Genomic DNA, 27,034 nt, shown 5'->3' with positions numbered 1-27,034 from the left:
GTAGAGTTTAAAAGTGTAAGTTCGTGCCGCCACCCACGGGTTGTGGTGAATGTGGACACCACCGCTGCTGTTAACTAGGCTCCCTGGGATGGTGTTATGCAGCCTGGTGTTGACCCCTCCGTGGGCAGGGGGTGATGGTCCCAGGGCCCGGTGGTTGTGAGGTGTGGGCAAGATGGTGTGGTGCGGTGCACGGCCCGAGGGCACTGTTGTACTCACTATGACGGATACACCAGAATCTCTGGTAAACCAAAAAGGATGGTGGTCAGTGCCCGCAGCCGGCTGCGCTTTGCCCCTTTCTCAGGTTGGTGGTTCCCGCCTTTCTCCTGCACCTCTGTGGTAGAACTTGACTGCCTATGCTTCAGCAACAGTAGTCCGCTCCCCGGCTTGATGTGTGTCGGGGAACCCGTTTGCCCGAAGGCGCTGGCCCGTGGGATCTCTCTGCCTGTGCGGTGGCTTTCTATCCCTTTCGGTGGGCTGTTGCCGTCTTTCAGGTCTTGGGATGGGAAAGGACCTAAGGTCCAGACCTCAATCAGTAAATTCGACGTGGTCCAGTGACTTCTGGACCTCGTTCTGGGTCTGAGTACCCCTCCTGGTGCTCCGGTTTCCAGTTGGCTCCCCGATTCGGTAACGGCGGGCCACTACCCTGTCCCGGTACCTTACGGTTCCACCAGCCGTCTTCCCGGCTCCTGCAGGCGGCAACCACCGTCTGCCTTCTTGCCATGGTACCAGGGCTACGACCCCGGCACCGGTCAGTGTTGTCGCTGCAGACCTGACGCCACAGGCCTCCTGCACTTGAACTCCACTCCACTTCACTGTACTGTACTGACTCCACTGAACTGAACTGACTGTTTCCTGTCTCAGGCTCTCTGGACTCCTAGGTGGGCGTGGCAAACCACCTGGCTCCGCCCCCTGGTGTGACCATTGAACACTGAGAGAGGTGACAAGGGTTTGTAGATTGGCTGCTGTCACCTTATTAGGGGCTGGTGTTTGTGCAGGGGGTCTACCTGTGACTACCTGGCTAGTCCAGGGTGTCACACCTGCGTACCTGATGAGAGCCCGGCCTGGGAAGTTGCCGGTGGATCTAGAATTGGACGCGAGGTACCTGAGGCCATCTCCCCCACTGCCAATTGGGACATCAAGCACCAGAAGCAGTATCGGCAGATCCAAGAATATGTAGAAATGAACCTGCACCAGAGCAGAGAGAGGCAAGAGCAACGTTTCAACAAGTGAGCTTGGGCTGCCCCCTTTGGACCCGGAGGTGTGGTATTGAAGAGGAAGAGAAGGACGCACAAGCAGGACGACCAGTGGGAAAGGACCCCTTATGTTATCCAACTCACGGGATGGGAAGACCAGAAAACATACCTTGTCAGTCGTGATCAGGGAAAGACTATGGCCACTGTTTCCAGGGACCACCTGAAGAAACTGCCCAGAACCCCTGAAGATGGTGGATGAGGCTCCCACTCCTACGCCAAGCGTGGGAAAGAAGAAAGAGGTGATTCACGCTGTGATGGGTGATTTTCCGGCTGATTGGCCTATGCAGAATGGAGCGGTGATTGTTCCCGTTATCATGTTCCCACAACCCGTGGAAGATGGAGAACCAGAAGAGCCCATCAGCAATACACCAACATCAGCACCCAGGGATGCACCTACACTCCGCCCCCGTAGGTCTCTACCAGCCATACCTGACATTAGGGAAGAGGGACCTGTCATTCCCTCTCCTCCACCAGTCCCATGCGAACCTAGCGGGCCTTGAAGGTCCACAGCCACCACTTAGGTACAGAGAGACCGCAATCTAGTGAGTGGTGTCTGTTCATTGTGTATATATGAGTGTGAATGAATGCCAATCAACTGAGGTCGTCACCAGATTAAGATGTTTAGGTAGCGGTTCCCGGCTACCTACCCTGCAGAGTCCCTGTTGGGACAGTCTGTTGATCCCGTTACAGTTCCCGTGTTTTAGTTAAAAAAGACAATGGCTTTGAACTTGCGGGCCAGCTTATAAACTTTTGGGTTTTGTAAATAGCCCCCAGACCTACCTTCTCACCAAGCCACAGTCTCTGAAGAGGCTGGTTGGAGGATGGGCCTGCGGTAGAGTCGGCCAGGCCCTGTCACCAGCAAAACCGGGGACTACCCTCCGGGTCAGGCGTCCCCTGGACGTGGGGCCCTTGAAAGGACTTGCTGGTAAGGAACTTTTTACCCAGCCCGTTTGGGCAACACCCGGACCTACCCTGGACTTGGGCAAGGGGTGCGCACCAGTGCTTAGCGGTGGCACCAGGGGGCAGGATGTTTTGGGTGGGTGAGGTGAGAAGGACCCGGTCCTCCCTGTCCCGGTTTTATATGTGCAACGTTAAAGAAAATTGCCTCCCGTAAGGGAAGAAACCATAAATATACTTGATTGTAAATATGTTATTATAATTGTATATTGTTTACCCCCTTTTATCTTTTACAGTTCAATAAATGGTGGTGGTCGGGCAGCCCGCGGACGGTCTGTATTAAACAAAGGGGGAATGTGACGCCCTGGCAAAACCAGGTAGTCACAAATAGGCCCCCACATAACACCTTCCCTCACTAGGAAACACACAGCCAACCATAAACCCTAGTCACCCCCCCTTAGGGAAAGATAGACACACCAGTGGGCGTGACCAGGCGGTTGGGACACGCCCACCCAGGAGTCTAGACAGCCCGGGGCGGGAAAACAAGAGGAGTGAAGTTTGGAGTTCAGTTTGGAGAGGAGTGTGGGCTGGAGCTAAGTGTAGCTCCAACAGGAAAGTTCAAGTTGAACGGTACCAGAGGAGGAGCCCTGGTGTCACTGGCTAGGAGGCAGATGGTGGTCTCCGTCAGCAGGCGACAGGAAGACGGCTCGGCAGAACTGAGGTGGACCGGGACAGAGTTGTAGCCCGCCGGTACCGACACGGGTAACCGACCCGGAAACCGTAGTACAAAGGGAGGTACTCGGTCCGTGAAGCCAGAACCGGAAACAAGCGGACTGGTTAATTCACCGATTGAGGCCAGGACTAGAGGTTCAGTCCCACACAAAGTCCCTCATAGAAGACAACAGCCCACCGATAGGGATAAGAGGTCACCGCCAGGGCCCATAGATCCTACGGACCAGCGTCTGCGGGCACGGCTCCTTAGGCCACATCCAGCCGGGAGCGGACTCCTGAGTTTCACGCTAGGAAGTCCACCTTACACAAAACAGTGCAGAGAAAATGATAGAGACCACCAGCCGGATGGGGGACCTGAATGCAACCGGCCGCGGCACCGGCTAACATCACCTTGGTTTACCAGAGACTTGTGTGGTTTATTAACTGTGAGTACACCAACACTCCCTGCAGTCGCTATCCCCTGCACAGAGTCACCGGGTCCCCGGGCCACCATCCCTACCCACGGAAGGGTTAACAACTGGCTTCACAACATCTCCCCGGGTGCCCTACAACAGCAGCGGTGGTGTCCAACTTCACCACACACCGTGGGTGGCGTCTCGAACTTACTATGGCATAGCCCGTACATCTACGTCCCCCCATTTATTCGGCGTGTCCGCGAGACCCTCGAGCCACCACCCCAGAAGGCTCGGACCCGAGCAGCGCCAGCTGCTGGCACGGGGGCGGCACACATGCGGCTGGTCCTCTAAAAATTATGAGTGCGGGCCCGCGGCAGGCCATCTAAAAATTATGGGTATGGGCCGATTGCTGGCCCTGAAATAATTATGAGTACGGGCTGGCTGCTGCCGCTTTGAAAATTATGAGTGAGGGCCGGCGGCTGGCCTTCTAAAAATTATGAGTGAGGTGTTAGAGGGGCGGTGGGGTGGTCGCAGCAGATACTGCGATCACAGTTATTTAAACCACCGCTTACAGAGCACATTCCACAATTTTTCCCCAGCTTCTACATTGTGCCAAATGAATAAAAACATGACATTGTATTGCCCTGCACATTAATAGGATCCTACTTCCCTTGTAAACAATATCCTCAAAAATAAAATACACATAATATCACAGCAGTAATAATATCCATTAATTAGTCCCTACAGTAATAATGTCCCACATCTTGCCCCCATATGTCTCTATTCTTGGTCCCCATATGATCTCCCTTCCCATAGAGACAGAGGGGATAGGGTCTGTGGACTACGGATCCATACGTTTTCCTAAAAGAATTAATGTGTTTTCTTTTGTTAGGCCCCCTTCACACGTCCGTGATACACGTGCGTGTTTGTTCCGTTTCCGTATATACCGGAGACACGGACAAACATGCACCAATGTTAATCTATGTTTGAGGTCACACATGCGTTATTTCATAATGTCCGTGTGTGTGTGTCCGTGATCCATATGTGTTTCCGTGTTGAACGGAAGCATGTCCGTTTTCTGCATGGAGCACGCACACATGGACCCAATGAAAGTCTATGGGTATGTTCGCACACGTTAGTAAACACGTATGCATCTCCCTGTGGTCCGTGTCCGTTTGGTGTTTTTTTCTAGCGATGTCGGTCATTCTTTCTATTTCTGTGTATGTCGGTCAATCTCCCTCAGTCCATCGGTCGGTCTCTCTGTCTGTCTGTTGGTCGGTCTCTCTCTCTGTCTGTCCCTCTCTCACAGTCTGTCGGTCAGTCTCCCCCTCTCTCATACTTACCGTTCCCCGATCACCGACACGGCGCTGCACAGCTGGAAAAAAAACTCCGGCGGCTTTTACTATTTTGAAAATGCCGGCCGCTCATTAATCAATCTCGTATTCCCTGCTTTCCACGCCCACCAGCATCTATGATTGGTTGCAGTTAGACACGCCCACACGCTGAGTGACAGCTGTCCCACTGCAACCAATCACAGCAGCCGGTGGGCGTGTCTATACTGTGCAGTAAAAAAAATAAATAAATAATTAAAAAAAAACGACGTGCTGTCCCCCCATTTTGATACCAGCCAGGGTAAAGCCACACGGCTGAAGGCTGGTATTCTCAGGATGGGGAGCTCCACATTATGGGGAGCCCCCCAGCCTAACAATATCAGCCAGCAGCCGCCCAGAATTGCCGCATCCATTAGATGCGATAGTTCTGGGACTCTACGCGGCTCTTCCCGATTTGCCCTGGTGCGTTGGCAATCGGGGTAATAATAAGCCAATAAGACCTAGATTAATCATTGCAGACGGCTATGAGACACCACAATGATTAATCTGTAAGTTACAGTAAATAAACACACACAATGAAAAAATCCTTTATTTGAAAACATAAACACTACAAAAAACCCGCGTTCACCAATTTATTAAGCCCCAAAAACCCCTCCAGGTCCGGCGTAATCCACGGAGGTCTCTCGTCGCTTCCAGCTCTGCTACATGAAGGTGACAGGAGCTGCAGAAGACACCACCGCTCCTGTCACCTCTACGCAGCAACTGAGGTGAGTATCGCGATCATCTGAGCTGTCACTGAGGTTATTCCCGGCCACTGCTGGATCCTCCAACTGTGACAGCAAGTCGCCTGAGTGACAGCGATGAAGTCACAGGTGAGTTGCGGTCACAAGTGGAGGATCCAGCTAGCCACGGGTAACCTGAGTGACGGCAGCGCTAATCGCGCTGCTCACTACAGTCACTCAGGGGATTAGCGGTCACCGGTGAGTCCTTCACGGTTGACCGCTAATCAGTACGCGACACAGACAGAGCCGCAGGATGACAATGAAGTCGGGTGAAGTTCACCTGAGTTCATTCTCAGCGTGCGACTCTGTCTGCTGTCAGTGGGTATGCATCAATGACATGTTACATCACATACGGACATTTCACACGGACAACACACACACACGTCAGTTAAGTTTCACACGCACACACGGACATTACACACGCACACACGGCTAGCATACACAGTTCACGTAGATGCCACACAGACCTTAAAAACGGACACAAAAACGGGACACGGACCCGAAAAACGGCCCGTAACACACGTGCGTGTATTTTCACGGACGTGTGAAGGTGGCCTTAGACTGAGTCTTTATGAGCTCCTTTATTGTTAATTTCTACTGTAACCAGAAGCTGAATTATTTTTCCCTTGTGATAACCTTCCCCTGCCTTTAGTTTCCCAACCCTGTTGGTATATTAATAAATAGAGTTGTGTCACCACTGCGTCTTCCTCTTCTGTGTGCTGCATCTTGACCCTGCTTTTACACCCCCATTTGTTTCTTCATCCTGCCCCGTTATATCTCAATCCTGCTCCCATACATTCCTTCATCCTGCCACCATGTTTCTGTACCGCCCCCGTAGCGGCAGCCGAGCCGCTCGGATCTGGAGCTGCAGTGGCTCGAGGGGTCTCCAGACCCAGGGGGTCCACGCGGACACTCAAATTAAAAAGGAGTGGGAAAGTATATACATGGGATTAGGAAAGTTCGTGACGCCACCCACAGTGCGTGGTAAATTAGAGTACCACCGCTGCTGTTGGGGACGCCCGGTGGCGATGGTATGGCAGCAAGGTGTTTTAACTCCTCCGTGGTGTAGGGGGTGTTTGCCCCGGGAGCCCGTGATGGTGATGTAAGGGTGCCGTTGGGGTAGGAAAAGGGTTCTTTCAGTGTACTCACTCAGTCCAGAAATAATCACACCGACAACTTGTAAACCAGAGTTCCGAGCACCACTGTAGCTGGGAGGGAGCACGCTTGGGTCCGTACCCTTGGTGTTGCGGTTAGTCTGTGACCCTTTCCTTGGCACCTGTGTTTTCTTCTTTGGACCTTCAAGCCTGAAACGTTTCGGGTCCCGCTCACCCGTGTGGCTAACTTGCTCTCAGGGATCACGTGTAGAATTTTGTAGAAAGTGTTTCTATTGTTTTGATTGGTTCAGCTGTTAGCAACACCAAAGGACCAGGACCCGTAACCAAGGAGGGTGGATACTGTAATGAAGGACAGATTGCACAATATCCTGTGACAACCTGATAGGCCAGGGCGTCACATTTCCTCATCCTGCCTCCATGTTTTATCATCCCGCCCTATATGTCTCCATCCTGCCCCGTTTCTTCATTCTGCACCCATGTGTTTCTTCATCCTGCCCCATGTCTCCATCCTGCCCCCATGTTTCTTCATCCTGTGCCCATATGTTTCATCTTGCTCCATGCTTCTTCATCATGCCCCATGTCTCCATCCTGCTGTACCGCCCCGCGCTTGGCCGCAGCCGAGCCGTTCGGTTCCGGGCTCGTTTTGTGGGTGGATCGAGCGCCTTCGGACCCGGGGGTCACATTTCTCTGAAGAGAGGCTGGCGCTACGTGAGGGGATTTCAGTGGGGGGAGGTTCACGGCTGAGGCCGTGGTGTTTAGGGATGTAAGTTCGTGACGCCACCCACGGGTTGTGGTGAGTGTGGACACCACCGCTGCCGTTAACTAGGCTCCCGAGGACGGTGTTGCGCAGCCTGGTGTTGACCCCTCCGTGGGTAGGGGGTGATGGTCCTGGAGCCCGGTGGTTGCGAGGTGTGAGCATGTTAGTGTGGTGCGGTGCACAGCCCGAGGATACTGTTGTACTCACTTTGACAAATACATCTCCATCGTGACCCATATGTATTAATTCTGCCCCATATGATTCTTCATTGTGCCCTTGTATGTTTCTTCATCGTACCCCATGCCTCCATCCTGCCCCCATGTTTTTTCATCCTGCCCCATGTCTCTATCCTGCCCCATATGTTTCTTCATCATACCCCTTGTCTCCATCCTGCCCCATATGTCTACATCCTGCCCCATGTTTCTTCATTCTGTCCCATGTTTCTTCATCCTGCCCCATATGTTGCATCCTGCCACCATGTTTCTTCATCCTGCCCCATATGTTGCATCCTGCCACCATGTTTGTTCATCCTGCCCCATATGTTGCATCCTGCCACCATGTTTCTTCATCCTGCCCGATATGTTGCATCCTGCCCCATACAGTTAGGTCCAGAAATATTTGGACAGTGACACAATTTTCGCAAGTTGGGCTCTGCATGCCACCACATTGGATTTGAAATGAAACCTCTACAACAGAATTCAAGTGCAGATTGTAACATTTAATTTGAAGGTTTGAACAAAAATATCTGATAGAAATTGTAGGAATTGTCACATTTCTTTACAAACACTCCACATTTTAGGAGGTCAAAAGTAATTGGACAAATAAACCAAACCCAAACAAAATATTTTTATTTTCAATATTTTGTTGCGAATCCTTTGGAGGCAATCACTGCCTTAAGTCTGGAACCCATGGACATCCCCAAACACTGGGTTTCCTCCTTCTTAATGCTTTGCCAGGCCTTTACAGCCGCAGCCTTCAGGTCTTGCTTGTTTGTGGGTCTTTCCGTCTTAAGTCTGGATTTGAGCAAGTGAAATGCATGCTCAATTGGGTTAAGATCTGGTGATTGACTTGGCCATTGCAGAATGTTCCACTTTTTTGCACTCATGAACTCCTGGGTAGCTTTGGCTGTATGCTTGGGGTCATTGTCCATCTGTACTATGAAGCGCCGTCCGATCAACTTTGCGGCATTTGGCTGAATCTGGGCTGAAAGTATATCCCGGTACACTTCAGAATTCATCCGGCTACTCTTGTCTGCTGTTATGTCATCAATAAACACAAGTGACCCAGTGCCATTGAAAGCCATGCATGCCCATGCCATCACGTTGCCTCCACCATGTTTTACAGAGGATGTGGTGTGCCTTGGATCATGTGCCGTTCCCTTTCTTCTCCAAACTTTTTTCTTCCCATCATTCTGGTACAGGTTGATCTTTGTCTCATCTGTCCATAGAATACTTTTCCAGAACTGAGCTGGCTTCATGAGATGTTTTTCAGCAAATTTAACTCTGGCCTGTCTATTTTTGGAATTAATGAATGGTTTGCATCTAGATGTGAACCCTTTGTATTTACTTTCATGGAGTCTTCTCTTTACTGGTGACTTAGAGACAGATACACCTACTTCACTGAGAGTGTTCTGGACTTCAGTTGATGTTGTGAACGGGTTCTTCTTCACCAAAGAAAGTATGCGGCGATCATCCACCACTGTTGTCATCCGTGGATGCCCAGGCCTTTTTGAGTTCCCAAGCTCACCAGTCAATTCCTTTTTTCTCAGAATGTACCCGACTGTTGATTTTGCTACTCCAAGCATGTCTGCTATCTCTCTGATGGATTTTTTCTTTTTTTTCAGCCTCAGGATATTCTGCTTCACCTCAATTGAGAGTTCCTTAGACCGCATGTTGTCTGGTCACAGCAACAGCTTCCAAATGCAAAACCACACACCTGTAATCAACCCAAGACCTTTTAACTACTTCATTGATTACAGGTTAACGAGGGAGACGCCTTCAGAGTTAATTGCAGCCCTTAGAGTCCCTTGTCCAATTACTTTTGGTCCCTTGAAAAAGAGGAGGCTCTGCATTACAGAGCTATGATTCCTAAACCCTTTCTCCGATTTTGATATGAAAACTCTCATATTGCAGCTGGGAGTGTGCACTTTCAGCCCATATTATATATATAATTGTATTTCTGAACATGTTTTTGTAAACAGCTAAAATAACAAAACTTGTGTCACTGTCCAAATATTTCTGGACCTAACTGTATGTTTCTCCATCCTGCCCCATGTTTCTTCATTCTGCCCCTATACACTGTTTGCAGAATTATTAGGCAAATGAGTATTTTGATCACATGATCATTTTTATACATGTTGTCCTACTCCAAGCTGTATAGGCTTTAGAGCCAACTATCAATTAAGTAAATAAGGTGATGTGCATTTCTGTAATGAGGAGGGGTGTAGTGTAATTACATCAACACCCTATATAAGGTGTGCTTAATTATTAGGCAACTTCCTTTCCTTTGGCAAAATGGGTCAGAAGAGAGATTTGACGGGCTCTGAAAAGTCCAAAATTGTGAGATGTCTTGCAGAGGAATGCAGCAGTGTTGAAATTGCCAAACTTTTGAAGCGTGATCATCGAACAATCAAGCGTTTCATGGCAAATAGCCAACAGGGTCGCAAGAAGCGTGTTAGGCAAAAAAGTCCTAAAATAACTGCCCATGAATTGAGGAAAATCAAGCGTGAAGCTACCAAGATGCCAATTGCCACCAGTTTGGCCATATTTCATAGCTGCTGCTTACTGGAGTATCAAAAAGCACAAGGTGTGCCATACTCAGGGACATGGCCAAGGTATGGAAAGCTGAAAACGACCACCTTTGAACAAGAGACATAAGAGACTGCTGCATCCCTCTGCAAGACATCTCACAATTTTGGACTTTTTAGAGCCCGTCAAATCTCTCCTTTGAACCATTTTGCTAAAGGAAAGGAAGTTGCCTAATAATTAAGCACACCTTATATAGGGTGTTGATGTCATTACACCACACACCTCCTCATTACAGAGATGCATATCACCTGATTTACTTAATTGGTAGTTGGCTCTCAAGCCTATACAGCTTGGAGTAGGACAACATGTATAAAAAGTATCATGTGATCAAAATACTCATTTGCCTAATAATTCTGCACACAGTGTATAAGCAACACAGGAAAGTACCCTTGGATTAAAAACTTGCTAGCAGAGATACACCAACAGTAGGATTCAGTACTGCAGCGGTGAATGAGGCATATTATATATTAGACCAGGTTTGGCACCAAAACCACTACTGTGTCAGTGTGCACACTTGTTCTCAAAAACAAAAAGATATAGGCCAGGACTGAGCTCAGGACTTACTGTCCCACCGTATTTATCCAGGAAGGTCTCCGGTACAAAGAGGTATTTGCTCCACTTTCGGCTCCGCAGATGTTCTCTTAGGGCTCGGCAATCACAGAGACAGATCACCTCAGGGCTTGGCTTAGCACACAGCAATCAATGGGCTCTCCCTCACACTTCAGGTCTGCTTGCACAGCAGGCTGTCTCCAACACTCCAAGCATGCAACTCTGACCAAGACACAGACAGCCACTTCTCTCTACAGTCTCCTTGCTCTGAGTCCTTATCTCTCCCTTCCTCCCAGGCTGTGCAGATCTCCCCCAGTAGCTGGGAGGATGCATTGCAGGAGGGGGTATTGCTGCTGGCTCTCCAGGAGGAGGTATTGCTACTGGCTCACCAGGAAGAGGCATTGCGGCTGACTCACCAGGAGGAGGTACTGCTGCTGGCTGACCAGGAGGAGGCATTGCTACTGGCTCACCAGGAGGAGGTATTGCGGCTGGCTCACCAGGAGGAGGTATTGCGGCTGGCAAACCAGGAGGAGGTATTGAGGCTGGCTCACCAGGAGGAGGTATTGCTGCTGGCTCACCAGGAGGAGGTATTGCTGCTGGCTCACCAGGAGGAGGTATTGCTGCTGGCTCTCCAGAAAGAGGTATTGCTGCTGGCTCATCAGGAGGAGGTATTGCTGCTGGCTTACCAGAAAGAGGTATTGCGGCTGGCTCACCAGGAGGAGGTATTGTGGCTGGCTCAGCAGGAGGAGGTATTGCTGCTGGCTCACCAGGAGGAGTTATTGCTGCTGGCTCACCAGGAGGAGGTATTGCTGCTGGCTCACCAGGAGGAGGTATTGCTGCTGGCTCACCAGGAGGAGGTATTGCTGCTGGCTCACCAGGAGGAGGTATTGCTGCTGGCTCACACGGAGGAGGTATTGCTGCTGGCTCACCAGGAGGAGGTATTGCTGCTGGCTCACCAGGAGGAGGTATTGCTGCTGGCTCACCAGGAGGAGTTATTGCGACTTGCTCACCAGGAGGAGGTATTGCTGCTGGCTAACACGGAGGAGGTATTGCTGCTGGCTCACACGGAGGTATTGTAGCTGGCTCACCAGGAGGAGGTATTGCAGCTGGCTCACCAGGAGGAGGTATTGCTGCTGGCTCACCAGGAGGAGTAGGTATTGCTGCTGGCTCACCAGGAGAAGGTATTGCTGCTGGCTCACCAGGAGGAGTAGGTATTGCTGCTGGCTCACCAGGAGAAGGTATTGCATCTGGCTCACCAGGAGGAGGTATTCCTGCTGGCTCACCAGGAGAAGGTATTGCATCTGGCTCACCAGGAGGAGGTATTGCTGCTGGCTCACCAGGAGGAGGTATTGCTGCTGGCTCACCAGGAGGAGGTATTGCTGCTGGCTCACCAGGAGGAGGTATTGCTGCTGGCTCACACGGAGGAGGTATTGCTGCTGGCTCACCAGGAGGAGGTATTGCTGCTGGCTCACCAGGAGGAGGTATTGCTGCTGGCTCACCAGGAGGAGTTATTGCGACTTGCTCACCAGGAGGAGGTATTGCTGCTGGCTAACACGGAGGAGGTATTGCTGCTGGCTCACACGGAGGTATTGTAGCTGGCTCACCAGGAGGAGGTATTGCAGCTGGCTCACCAGGAGGAGGTATTGCTGCTGGCTCACCAGGAGGAGTAGGTATTGCTGCTGGCTCACCAGGAGAAGGTATTGCTGCTGGCTCACCAGGAGGAGTAGGTATTGCTGCTGGCTCACCAGGAGAAGGTATTGCATCTGGCTCACCAGGAGGAGGTATTCCTGCTGGCTCACCAGGAGAAGGTATTGCATCTGGCTCACCAGGAGGAGGTATTGCTGCTGGCTCACCAGGAGGAGGTATTGCTGCTGGCTCACCAGGAGGAGGTATTCTGCTGGCTCACCAGGAGGAGGTATTGCTGCTGGCTCACCAGGAGGAGGTATTGCTGCTGACTCACCAGGAGGAAGTATTGTGGCTGGCTCACCAGGAGGAGGTATTCTGCTGGCTCACCAGGAGGAGGTATTGCTGCTGGCTCACCAGGAGGAGGTATTGCTGCTGGCTCACCAGGAGGAGGTACTGCTGCTGGCTCACCAGGAGACACTGTTGCTGGCTCATCAGTCCTCTCACTCACTGGCATCTTCTGTCTTCCATCCCCTTACATGTCAAATGGTGTCAGTGTGAATAAGGGCAGAGGAGGACACAGGCCGGACTGAGACACCCATTAGTCAGGCCTGCTCTCCTTTAACGCCATTTGGCACCTGGTAAGGTGTTAATATTAGAGACCGGTTAGGCCATCCCGGCTTGTCACGGTGGAATGGCTTTCATGCTTAGCGTTAACTAAATAACCCATGTAATTTACATGTACTATTTATTTACTTTACAGTATCACAGACGTGCAGAAAGTGTCACAATTCTGTACGAATTCATGTTCCCATGAACCCAAAAACAGATTAGCGTAGGATGGGGCGCAAGCCGCACCCATCGCCACACCCCATTTTTGTAAATACAATCTGTCTTTAAAGACAAAATAGTTATGGGACAAAACGAATTCCATAAGTGTCATAAGGAATTCCACCATGTCAGTATCAAAATCCTTATGGGGAGATAAGGTATGCACACCAGTGACTATGTAAGGGGAATACATGTAATAGCAGAAACTGCTGTGTGAATACTGACATGAAAAACTCAATATTTTTTAGTTTTTTAACTGCATGAGAGGACACACACAAGCTAGGGACCCCAACATAGAGAAATACTTTGGCGTAGTGTTGGGGCTCTATTGCATTGATCAATTCAGTAGCTAAATTTCTCTTTATTCATATATTCATGGCAGTAATGCAGATTCCATTTTTCCACATTTCATTCGTACATATAGCTATTGAATTTTTCAAGTCAGTATTCACACAGCAGTTTCTGCTATTCCATGTATTCCCCTTACATAGTCACTGGTGTGCATACCTTATCTCCCCATAGTGATGTTTTTTTAGGTTTTTGCACCCAGTTCAGACATAGAATGGAGTTCCAAACGTTATTTCTTATTAGTATCAAAATCCTGACCTGACAGAAAAAATCTCAGAGCCGCTAGGCCCAAAGAATGATCTATACAAGTATATAGCGATTCTACATCGCATGTTACTAAATACATATTAGAATCCATATGAATATCCTGCAATCTCTGGAGTACCTCGGTGGAATCGCGGACATAGGAGGGCAACTCTGCGACTATTGGTTTCAGGAAATGGTCCAGTAGCTTAGATATTGGTTCAGAGAGGCTCCCGTTTCCAGACACAATAGGTCTTCCGGGGGGATTTTTTAAATCTTTATGTACCTTCGGTAGCATGTATAGTGTTGGTACTGTTGGATTTTTAGTTTTTAGACCTTCCCAAGTTTTTTTAGGGAGAAAACCCCTAACATGAGCATGGTCTAATAAGGTACTCAGGTCCTGCTGAAATAACACAGTTGGATCATTAGGGAGTCTCTCATAGCATATGGGGTCCCCCAATTGTCTGAAAATCTCTCTCTCATAAAGCTCAACTGGCCATACCACAATGTTGCCCCCCTTGTCCGCCGGTTTAAAAATAATGCCCTTCATCTTCCTCAAGTCTTCAAGGGCTCGTCTCTGTTCAGTTGTTAAATTATCATAGGGTCTATGTGTGGGAATTCTAAAGATTTCACCAACCACCATCTTCACAAAAATTTCAGTAGAAGAAAGATAAAGTTTTTCTGGGATAATCTTAGAGAAATCTTTTTAGATTGATTTGTCTAGTTTAAACTACATTGTACTATTACCTTCATAGCACAAATTCCTTATTGGACACAGACCTCAAAATAAATAAATATATCTATCATTTGGCCACCTGGATATCATATATGTGTATTTTTCCCTACCTTCCCCTCCTTTGTTTTTGTTCTTATCATGTTTTTAATTGTGTGTAGGTTTTTAACCAATAAAATTTCTATTTACGAATCACTTGTGATAGTTTCTGGAATATTTTTGTTTGGTATCCTTCAGAAGGTGTTTATTCACCAAACTGCTAGGACTCGACTGCAATAAACACCACCAATGCAACTAGCAAATAAATTTGAATGTCCACAGAGGGCAAACCGCCCTCATCCAACATGGCGCCGGCGGCCTCCAGACCCCGCCCCCTAGTGTAAGCGCAGTCATCACTCTCCCTGGCAGCTCGGTTGCGTCTAGATCAGAGTTGATTTTTTGTGGTCCTCAAAAAATCAACTCTGATCTAGCTGCTTCAGTAGTGAGCCGGCTATATCGGAGTTGATTTTTTGAGGCCTCATTTTTTCCACTCTGATTTAGCCGGCTCACTACTGAAGTGTCTAGATCAGAGTGGGTTTTTTGTGGTCCTCATTTTTTCCACTCTGATTTAGCCGGTTCACTGCTGAAGTGTCTAGATCAGAGTTGATTTCTTGAGGCCTCGCTGTAGTCACATGTTTTTGGTCACCTCATTTTATCCACTCCGTTCTAGCTGCTTCACCAGTGAGGTGGCTAGATCAGAGTTGATTTTTTGATGATCTCTGTGATCTTTTCTCCATACAGCACAGTTCAGTTTCTACAGCAGGGGCTGGAATCAGATTTATAATTGGAATGATTTCATGGTTTTATTTATTAGATGCTCACACTGTTATATTTATTATTTTTTTCCAAAGGGCACATTTTTATTTTCATTATTATTATAACTTACATTTTATTATTATTTTTTACAATATAAATAATTCCACACAGCGCTGATTGTTCAGTTTTGCTGGAATTTTAATTTTACCGTATTTCCACAAGTCGTGGCCGCTTGACTGACATTGAAAGAGTGGGCGGAGCCTCACAAGGAAAAACGGAACCGCGCAGCTGACAGTCTTCATAACTTACCATATTGGATCAGAGTGGATTTTTTGAGGATCTCTCTGTAGCCTTCATTATGTACATTTGGTACTGAAGTGACTGAAATTCAGTTTTTTGAAGAGTGGGAGGAGCCTCACGGCGAAAAACGTAACAGAGCGCAACCGATAAAGTGCTTATAATTTCACACATTGTGTCGTAGTGGATTTTTTGAGGACCTCATTTTAGCCACTACATTATGTACATTTGGTACTGAGGTGACTGCAATGGATTTTTTCGAAGAGTGGGAGGAGCCTCAAAGCAAAAACCGTAACAGAGCGCAGCTGAAAGTCCTCATAATATCCACATTGTGTCGTAGTGGATTTTTTGAGGACCTCATTTTAGCCACTCCGTTCTAGCTGCTTCAGTAGTGAGCCGTCTATATCAGAGTGGATTTTTTGAGGACCTCATTTTAGCCACTACATTATGTACATTTGGTACTGAGGTGACTGCAATGGATTTTTTCGAAGAGTGGGAGGAGCCTCAAAGCAAAAAGCGTAACAGAGCGCAGCTGAAAGTCCTCATAATATCCACATTGTGTCGTAGTGGATTTTTTGAGGACCTCAAAAAAGCCACTCCGTTCTAGCTGCTTCAGTAGTGAGCTGTCTATATCAGAGTGGATTTTTTGAGGACCTCATTTTAGCCACTACATTATGTACATTTGGTACTGAGGTGACTGCAATGGATTTTTTCGAAGAGTGGGAGGAGCCTCAAAGCAAAAAGCGTAACAGTGCGCAGCTGAAAGTCCTCATAATATCCACATTGTGTCGTAGTGGATTTTTTGAGGACCTCATTTTAGCCACTCCGTTCTACCTGCTTCAGTAGTGAGCCGTCTATATCAGAGTGGATTTTTTGAGGACCTCATTTTAGCCACTACATTATGTACATTTGGTACTGAGGTGACTGCAATGGATTTTTTCGAAGAGTGGGAGGAGCCTCAAAGCAAAAAGCGTAACAGTGCGCAGCTGAAAGTCCTCATAATATCCACATTGTGTCGTAGTGGATTTTTTGAGGACCTCATTTTAGCCACTCCGTTCTAGCTGCTTCAGTAGTGAGCCGTCTATATCAGAGTGGATTTTTTGAGGACCTCATTTTAGCCACTACATTATGTACATTTGGTACTGAGGTGACTGCAATGGATTTTTTCGAAGTGTGGGAGGAGCCTCAAAGCAAAAAGCGTAACAGAGCGCAGCTGAAAGTCCTCATAATATCCACATTGTGTCGTAGTGGATTTTTTGAGGACCTCATTTTAGCCACTCCGTTCTACCTGCTTCAGTAGTGAGCCGTCTATATCAGAGTGGATTTTTTGAGGACCTCATTTTAGCCACTACATTATGTACATTTGGTACTGAGGTGACTGCAATGGATTTTTTCGAAGAGTGGGAGGAGCCTCAAAGCAAAAAGCGTAACAGAGCGCAGCTGAAAGTCCTCATAATATCCACATTGTGTCGTAGTGGATTTTTTGAGGACCTCATTTTAGCCACTCCGTTCTAGCTGCTTCAGTAGTGAGCCGTCTATATCAGAGTGGATTTTTTGAGGACCTCATTTTAGCCACTACATTATGTACATTTGGTACTGAGGTGACTGCAATGGATTTTTTCGAAGAGTGGGAGGAGCCTCAAAGCAAAAAGCGTAACAGAGCGCAGCTGAAAGTCCTCATAATATCCACATTGTGTCGTAGTGGATTTTTTGAGGACCTCAAAAAAGCCACTCCGTTCTAGCTGCTTCAGTAGTGAGCCGTCTATATCAGAGTGGATTTTTTGAAGACCTCATTTTAGCCACTACATTATGTACATTTGGTACTGAGGTGACTGCAATGGATTTTTTCGAAGAGTGGGAGGAGCCTCAAAGCAAAAAGCGTAACAGTGCGCAGCTGAAAGTCCTCATAATATCCACATTGTGTCGTAGTGGATTTTTTGAGGACCTCATTTTAGCCACTCCGTTCTAGCTGCTTCAGTAGTGAGCCGTCTATATCAGAGTGGATTTTTTGAGGACCTCATTTTAGCCACTACATTATGTACATTTGGTACTGAGGTGACTGCAATGGATTTTTTCGAAGAGTGGGAGGAGCCTCAAAGCAAAAACCGTAACAGTGCGCAGCTGAAAGTCCTCATAATATCCACATTGTGTCGTAGTGGATTTTTTGAGGACCTCATTTTAGCCACTCCGTTCTACCTGCTTCAGTAGTGAGCCGTCTATATCAGAGTGGATTTTTTGAGGACCTCATTTTAGCCACTACATTATGTACATTTGGTACTGAGGTGACTGCAATGGATTTTTTCGAAGAGTGGGAGGAGCCTCAAAGCAAAAAGCGTAACAGAGCGCAGCTGAAAGTCCTCATAATATCCACATTGTGTCGTAGTGGATTTTTTGAGGACCTCAAAAAAGCCACTCCGTTCTAGCTGCTTCAGTAGTGAGCCGTCTATATCAGAGTGGATTTTTTGAAGACCTCATTTTAGCCACTACATTATGTACATTTGGTACTGAGGTGACTGCAATGGATTTTTTCGAAGAGTGGGAGGAGCCTCAAAGCAAAAAGCGTAACAGTGCGCAGCTGAAAGTCCTCATAATATCCACATTGTGTCGTAGTGGATTTTTTGAGGACCTCATTTTAGCCACTCCGTTCTACCTGCTTCAGTAGTGAGCCGTCTATATCAGAGTGGATTTTTTGAGGACCTCATTTTAGCCACTACATTATGTACATTTGGTACTGAGGTGACTGCAATGGATTTTTTCGAAGAGTGGGAGGAGCCTCAAAGCAAAAAGCGTAACAGAGCGCAGCTGAAAGTCCTCATAATATCCACATTGTGTCGTAGTGGATTTTTTGAGGACCTCATTTTAGCCACTCCGTTCTACCTGCTTCAGTAGTGAGCCGTCTATATCAGAGTGGATTTTTTGAGGACCTCATTTTAGCCACTACATTATGTACATTTGGTACTGAGGTGACTGCAATGGATTTTTTCGAAGAGTGGGAGGAGCCTCAAAGCAAAAAACGTAACAGTGCGCAGCTGAAAGTCCTCATAATATCCACATTGTGTCGTAGTGGATTTTTTGAGGACCTCAAAAAAGCCACTCCGTTCTAGCTGCTTCAGTAGTGAGCCGTCTATATCAGAGTGGATTTTTTGAGGACCTCATTTTAGCCACTACATTATGTATATTTGGTACTGAGGTGACTGCAATGGATTTTTTCGAAGAGTGGGAGGAGCCTCAAAGCAAAAAGCGTAACAGTGCGCAGCTGAAAGTCCTCATAATATCCACATTGTGTCGTAGTGGATTTTTTGAGGACCTCATTTTAGCCACTCCGTTCTAGCTGCTTCAGTAGTGAGCCGTCTATATCAGAGTGGATTTTTTGAGGACCTCATTTTAGCCACTACATTATGTACATTTGGTACTGAGGTGACTGCAATGGATTTTTTCGAAGAGTGGGAGGAGCCTCAAAGCAAAAAGCGTAACAGAGCGCAGCTGAAAGTCCTCATAATATCCACATTGTGTCGTAGTGGATTTTTTGAGGACCTCAAAAAAGCCACTCCGTTCTAGCTGCTTCAGTAGTGAGCCGTCTATATCAGAGTGGATTTTTTGAGGACCTCATTTTAGCCACTACATTATGTACATTTGGTACTGAGGTGACTGCAATGGATTTTTTCGAAGAGTGGGAGGAGCCTCAAAGCAAAAAGCGTAACAGTGCGCAGCTGAAAGTCCTCATAATATCCACATTGTGTCGTAGTGGATTTTTTGAGGACCTCATTTTAGCCACTCCGTTCTACCTGCTTCAGTAGTGAGCCGTCTATATCAGAGTGGATTTTTTGAGGACCTCATTTTAGCCACTACATTATGTACATTTGGTACTGAGGTGACTGCAATGGATTTTTTCGAAGAGTGGGAGGAGCCTCAAAGCAAAAAGCGTAACAGAGCGCAGCTGAAAGTCCTCATAATATCCACATTGTGTCGTAGTGGATTTTTTGAGGACCTCAAAAAAGCCACTCCGTTCTAGCTGCTTCAGTAGTGAGCCGTCTATATCAGAGTGGATTTTTTGAGGACCTCATTTTAGCCACTCCGTTCTAGCTGCGTCAGTAGTGAGCCGTCTATATCAGAGTGGATTTTTTGAGGACCTCATTTTAGCCACTACATTATGTACCTTTGGTACTGAGGTGACTGCAATGTATTTTTTCGAAGAGTGGGAGGAGCCTCAAAGCAAAAAGCGTAACAGTGCGCAGCTGAAAGTCCTCATAATATCCACATTGTGTCGTAGTGGATTTTTTGAGGACCTCAAAAAAGCCACTCCGTTCTAGCTGCTTCAGTAGTGAGCCGTCTATATCAGAGTGGATTTTTTGAGGACCTCATTTTAGCCACTACATTATGTACATTTGGTACTGAGGTGACTGCAATGGATTTTTTCGAAGAGTGGGAGGAGCCTCAAAGCAAAAAGCGTAACAGTGCGCAGCTGAAAGTCCTCATAATATCCACATTGTGTCGTAGTGGATTTTTTGAGGACCTCATTTTAGCCACTCCGTTCTACCTGCTTCAGTAGTGAGCCGTCTATATCAGAGTGGATTTTTTGAGGACCTCATTTTAGCCACTACATTATGTACATTTGGTACTGAGGTGACTGCAATGGATTTTTTCGAAGAGTGGGAGGAGCCTCAAAGCAAAAAGCGTAACAGAGCGCAGCTGAAAGTCCTCATAATATCCACATTGTGTCGTAGTGGATTTTTTGAGGACCTCATTTTAGCCACTCCGTTCTAGCTGCTTCAGTAGTGAGCCGTCTATATCAGAGTGGATTTTTTGAGGACCTCATTTTAGCCACTACATTATGTACATTTGGTACTGAGGTGACTGCAATGGATTTTTTCGAAGAGTGGGAGGAGCCTCAAAGCAAAAAGCGTAACAGAGCGCAGCTGAAAGTCCTCATAATATCCACATTGTGTCGTAGTGGATTTTTTGAGGACCTCATTTTAGCCACTCCGTTCTAGCTGCTTCAGTAGTGAGCCGTCTATATCAGAGTGGATTTTTTGAAGACCTCATTTTAGCCACTACATTATGTACATTTGGTACTGAGGTGACTGCAATGGATTTTTTCGAAGAGTGGGAGGAGCCTCAAAGCAAAAAGCGTAACAGTGCGCAGCTGAAAGTCCTCATAATATCCACATTGTGTCGTAGTGGATTTTTTGAGGACCTCATTTTAGCCACTCCGTTCTAGCTGCTTCAGTAGTGAGCCGTCTATATCAGAGTGGATTTTTTGAGGACCTCATTTTAGCCACTACATTATGTACATTTGGTACTGAGGTGACTGCAATGGATTTTTTCGAAGAGTGGGAGGAGCCTCAAAGCAAAAACCGTAACAGTGCGCAGCTGAAAGTCCTCATAATATCCACATTGTGTCGTAGTGGATTTTTTGAGGACCTCAAAAAAGCCACTCCGTTCTAGCTGCTTCAGTAGTGAGCCGTCTATATCAGAGTGGATTTTTTGAGGACCTCATTTTAGCCACTACATTATGTACATTTGGTACTGAGGTGACTGCAATGGATTTTTTCGAAGAGTGGGAGGAGCCTCAAAGCAAAAAGCGTAACAGTGCGCAGCTGAAAGTCCTCATAATATCCACATTGTGTCGTAGTGGATTTTTTGAGGACCTCATTTTAGCCACTCCGTTCTAGCTGCTTCAGTAGTGAGCCGTCTATATCAGAGTGGATTTTTTGAGGACCTCATTTTAGCCACTACATTATGTACATTTGGTACTGAGGTGACTGCAATGGATTTTTTCGAAGAGTGGGAGGAGCCTCAAAGCAAAAAGCGTAACAGAGCGCAGCTGAAAGTCCTCATAATATCCACATTGTGTCGTAGTGGATTTTTTGAGGACCTCATTTTAGCCACTCCGTTCTAGCTGCTTCAGTAGTGAGCCGTCTATATCAGAGTGGATTTTTTGAGGACCTCATTTTAGCCACTACATTATGTACATTTGGTACTGAGGTGACTGCAATGGATTTTTTCGAAGAGTGGGAGGAGCCTCAAAGCAAAAAACGTAACAGTGCGCAGCTGAAAGTCCTCATAATATCCACATTGTGTCGTAGTGGATTTTTTGAGGACCTCAAAAAAGCCACTCCGTTCTAGCTGCTTCAGTAGTGAGCCGTCTATATCAGAGTGGATTTTTTGAGGACCTCATTTTAGCCACTACATTATGTACATTTGGTACTGAGGTGACTGCAATGGATTTTTTCGAAGAGTGGGAGGAGCCTCAAAGCAAAAAGCGTAACAGTGCGCAGCTGAAAGTCCTCATAATATCCACATTGTGTCGTAGTGGATTTTTTGAGGACCTCATTTTAGCCACTCCGTTCTAGCTGCTTCAGTAGTGAGCCGTCTATATCAGAGTGGATTTTTTGAGGACCTCATTTTAGCCACTACATTATGTACATTTGGTACTGAGGTGACTGCAATGGATTTTTTCGAAGAGTGGGAGGAGCCTCAAAGCAAAAACCGTAACAGTGCGCAGCTGAAAGTCCTCATAATATCCACATTGTGTCGTAGTGGATTTTTTGAGGACCTCAAAAAAGCCACTCCGTTCTAGCTGCTTCAGTAGTGAGCCGTCTATATCAGAGTGGATTTTTTGAGGACCTCATTTTAGCCACTACATTATGTACATTTACTGAGGTGACTGCAATGGATTTTTTCGAAGAGTGGGAGGAGCCTCATAGCAAAAAGCGTAACAGAGCGCAGCTGAAAGTCCTCATAATATCCACATTGTGTCGTAGTGGATTTTTTGAGGACCTCAAAAAAGCCACTCCGTTCTAGCTGCTTCAGTAGTGAGCCGTCTATATCAGAGTGGATTTTTTGAGGACCTCATTTTAGCCACTACATTATGTACATTTGGTACTGAGTTGACTGCAATGGATTTTTTCGAAGAGTGGGAGGAGCCTCAAAGCAAAAAGCGTAACAGTGCGCAGCTGAAAGTCCTCATAATATCCACATTGTGTCGTAGTGGATTTTTTGAGGACCTCAAAAAAGCCACTCCGTTCTAGCTGCTTCAGTAGTGAGCCGTCTATATCAGAGTGGATTTTTTGAGGACCTCATTTTAGCCACTACATTATGTATATTTGGTACTGAGGTGACTGCAATGGATTTTTTCGAAGAGTGGGAGGAGCCTCAAAGCAAAAACCGTAACAGAGCGCAGCTGAAAGTCCTCATAATATCCACATTGTGTCGTAGTGGATTTTTTGAGGACCTCAAAAAAGCCACTCCGTTCTAGCTGCTTCAGTAGTGAGCCGTCTATATCAGAGTGGATTTTTTGAGGACCTCATTTTAGCCACTACATTATGTACATTTGGTACTGAGGTGACTGCAATGGATTTTTTCGAAGAGTGGGAGGAGCCTCAAAGCAAAAAGCGTAACAGAGCGCAGCTGAAAGTCCTCATAATATCCACATTGTGTCGTAGTGGATTTTTTGAGGACCTCAAAAAAGCCACTCCGTTCTAGCTGCTTCAGTAGTGAGCCGTCTATATCAGAGTGGATTTTTTGAGGACCTCATTTTAGCCACTACATTATGTACATTTGGTACTGAGGTGACTGCAATGGATTTTTTCGAAGAGTGGGAGGAGCCTCAAAGCAAAAAGCGTAACAGTGCGCAGCTGAAAGTCCTCATAATATCCACATTGTGTCGTAGTGGATTTTTTGAGGACCTCAAAAAAGCCACTCCGTTCTAGCTGCTTCAGTAGTGAGCCGTCTATATCAGAGTGGATTTTTTGAGGACCTCATTTTAGCCACTACATTATGTACATTTGGTACTGAGTTGACTGCAATGGATTTTTTCGAAGAGTGGGAGGAGCCTCAAAGCAAAAAGTGTAACAGTGCGCAGCTGAAAGTCCTCATAATATCCACATTGTGTCGTAGTGGATTTTTTGAGGACCTCAAAAAAGCCACTCCGTTCTAGCTGCTTCAGTAGTGAGCCGTCTATATCAGAGTGGATTTTTTGAGGACCTCATTTTAGCCACTCCGTTCTAGCTGCGTCAGTAGTGAGCCGTCTATATCAGAGTGGATTTTTTGAGGACCTCATTTTAGCCACTACATTATGTACCTTTGGTACTGAGGTGACTGCAATGTATTTTTTCGAAGAGTGGGAGGAGCCTCAAAGCAAAAAGCGTAACAGTGCGCAGCTGAAAGTCCTCATAATATCCACATTGTGTCGTAGTGGATTTTTTGAGGACCTCAAAAAAGCCACTCCGTTCTAGCTGCTTCAGTAGTGAGCCGTCTATATCAGAGTGGATTTTTTGAGGACCTCATTTTAGCCACTACATTAGGTACATTTGGTACTGAGGTGACTGCAATGGATTTTTTCGAAGAGTGGGAGGAGCCTCAAAGCAAAAACCGTAACAGAGCGCAGCTGAAAGTCCTCATAATATCCACATTGTGTCGTAGTGGATTTTTTGAGGACCTCATTTTAGCCACTCCGTTCTAGCTGCTTCAGTAGTGAGCCGTCTATATCAGAGTGGATTTTTTGAGGACCTCATTTTAGCCACTCTGTTTTAGGTGATTCAGCAGTGAGCCGTCTAGATCAGAGTGGATATTTTGAGCACCTCATTTTTGCCACTCTATTCTAGATGATTCACTAGTGAGCTGTCTAGATTGGGCCCGTGAGTCACTGTGGCCCCGTGGACCTCCTGCCGACGATCGTACTTTCATTTATATCGGCATCACCATCACAGATGCCAATACAATTGAAAGGAACAATGCGAGGAGGAGCAGAACACTCTATTTCTAATCATTCTACTACTATGTGTCTGTGAGACACTGATGTTTCAGCATGGAGGACTGCGGTTACTAGAGATGAGCGAGCCTCTGAAGGCTCCGTTCGAGGTGCCGTTCGACGAACCGTTTGACGAATCTCTCGAACCCCATTGAAAACAATGGGAGGCAAACACCTAAAAACACATAGAAAACACCTTCAAAGGTGTCCAAAAGGTGACAAACAACTCACAACATACCACAAACACATGGGAAAGTGACAAGGACATATACTCATGCGAAAACGAAACAGCTGGACGAGGAAAAAGAGGAGGAGACACAGATATAGGCATGGCACGCCCTTCTAAAATCATGTAAAACACAGCAAAGGGACTCTAAGCAGAGTCTCCCTTTTTTCCAAAAATTGGGCCACACACACCCCTTCAGTGGCATCACTTGTGCCCCAGTTGCAAACTTGACCTGTTGATTTGCATCAAGCACATTCAAAAATACGCCAGCCTTAACTGTCTTCAGGATGACACCTGGGTAGGTAGCAAAGTCCTTGCTGAACTATGACTTGTTCATCTTGGATCATTTTTAAAAACACAGCAAGGGGACTCCAAGCGGAGTCTCCCTTTTTTCCAAAAATTAGGCCCCACACACACCACTTCAGTGGCATCACTTGTGCCCTAGTTGTAAACTTCACATGTTGACTTGCATCAAGCACAATCCAAATCCACAAGCCTTTACTCTCCCCAGGATGACACCGGGGTAGCAAAGTCCTTGCTGATCCATGACTTGTTCATCTTGATGAACGTTAGTCTGTCCACATTGTCACTGGACAGACGCGTGCGCTTATCTGTCAGCACACACCCAGCAGCACTGAAGACACATTCAGAGACATCGCTGGCCGCGGGACATGACAAGATCTCCAAGGCGTAAGTGGAGAGCTCTGGCCATTTTTCAAGATTTGAAGCCCAAAATGAGCAAGGCTCCATTTGCAAAGTCATGGCATCGATGTTCATTTGGAGATACTCCTGTATCATCCTCTCCAGCCGTTGACTATGTGTCAGACTTCTTGTCTCTGGTGGCCTTGCAAAGGAGGGTCTAAAAAATTATGAAACGATTCAATAAAACTGCTGTTACCACCAGATACGGTGCTGCTGGTACGGTTTGACTGTTGATGACGAGACAGTCCCCTGTTTGTCAAGTTACAACTGGGAGATTCACTCCCTGCACCTGCATGGTTGTTTGGTGGAAAAGCCGAGCTAAGATCGAGTAACAGCTTCTGCTGATACTCCTGCATACGTGCGTCCCTTTCTATGGCTGGAATTATTTTGCAAAACTTGGACTTGTACCGGGGATCTAAGAGTGTGGCAAGCCAGTAGTCATTATTACTTCTAATTCGGACAATCCGAGGGTCATGTTGAAGGTAGTGCAGCAAGAAGGCACTCATGTGTCTTGCGCATCCCTGCGGACCAAGTCCTTGCTGTGTTGGTGGCGGCGAGGTGATAACCATGCTGCCTTCCTCTGACATATCCTCCCAACCTCGAACAACCGAAATTTGACCAAGGTCTCCCTCATCAGCTGAGTCTTCCATGCCCATCGACAGTTTGTCCTCCATTTCTTCATGGGCTCCTGCCCCTTCCTAAACAGTTTGGCTGCTACCATGCGCCCTTGTTAATCCCTCTCCCCCACTGTCCCATGCCTGCCGCCTTGGTGATGATGAACGTCTGGTCCTTGTAGATCTTGTTAACCCTTCCGTTGTCATGCTAATAATGGCATTGTCAGCGCTAAACATATTCGTCGCCATGTCGAAGCTGTGCAGAAGGGTGCATAGGTCCTTGATCTGAGACCACTCCATCAGCGTGATCTGCCCCACCTCTGCATCTCGTTGGCCCAGGCTATACGTCATAACGTATTGCACCAGGGCTCGGCGGTGCTGCCACAGTCGCTGTAACATGTGGAGAGTCGAATTCCAGCGTGTCGTCACATCGCATTTCAGGCGATGAACCAGCAGGCCGAAAGACCTCTGCAGCGATGCAAGTCGGTCAGCTGCGGCGGTTGAACGGCGGAAGTGAGCAGAGAGTGACCGTGCCCTGTGCAGAAGCCCATCTAAGTCGGGATAGTGGGTGAAAAATTGCTGGACAACAAGGTTCAAAATGTGAGCCATACAAGGCACGTGTGTCACCTTGCCCCGGCGAGGGGCCGCACCCAGGTTTGCAGCATTGTCGCACACGGCCTTACCTGGCTGCAGGTTGAGTGGAGACAACCATTTACGAAACTCCGAGTGCAGAGCTGACCACAACTCCTCAGCTGTGTGACTCTTATTTCCCAGACATTTCAACGTAAAGACCGCCTGATGCCGTTGAGCTCTACTGCCAGCATAGTAAGGAGGTGTGTGGGATTCCTTCTGCACAGTTACAACGCGGGTGGCCTGACCACACAGGCTTTGGGCGGAGGTGGAGGACCCAGATGAGGTTGAGGAGGCAGAAGCAGTGGAGGAACTTCGACATACAGAGGATTGACGCACAAGTCGTGGGGACGGCAAGACTTGTTCAGCAGACCCCTCACCATCTCTCACCATAGTTACCCAGTGCCCAGTCAGCGACATGTAACGCCCATGTCCATGCTTACTGGTCCAAGTATCGGTGGGGAAATGCACCCTGTCACACACAGAGTTTCTCAAGGAAGCGGCGATGTTGTGTGCGACATGCTGGTGTAGCGCAGGCATACCTTTCTTGGAGAAGTAGTGGCGACTGGGCATCTGGCACTGTGGCACTGCGACTGATATAAGGTCTTGAAAATCCTCTGTG

At 47.2% G+C, this 27,034-nt stretch overlaps 1 protein-coding gene across 1 annotated transcript in view; it reads left to right on the top strand.

Annotated features, from left to right (window-relative positions):
• The first annotated feature begins 217 nt into the window (after positions 1-217).
• Positions 218-27,034, top strand: part of TAPT1 (transmembrane anterior posterior transformation 1) — a 156,354-nt gene continuing 129,537 nt past the window's right edge. Inside the window, exons 1-3 of the mRNA XM_075333129.1 lie at positions 218-241; positions 10,915-11,688; positions 11,878-12,204. Coding sequence (XP_075189244.1) covers positions 218-241; positions 10,915-11,688; positions 11,878-12,204 — 1,125 coding nt within the window. The remainder of the gene's footprint in view (positions 242-10,914; positions 11,689-11,877; positions 12,205-27,034) is intronic.

The sequence above is a fragment of the Anomaloglossus baeobatrachus genome, chromosome 1 (genome assembly GCF_048569485.1).
Source record: "Anomaloglossus baeobatrachus isolate aAnoBae1 chromosome 1, aAnoBae1.hap1, whole genome shotgun sequence".
Lineage (NCBI taxonomy): Eukaryota > Metazoa > Chordata > Amphibia > Anura > Aromobatidae > Anomaloglossus > Anomaloglossus baeobatrachus.
The sequence above is the reverse complement of the archived record's forward strand: the minus strand, read 5'-3'. Positions and strand labels throughout refer to the sequence as shown.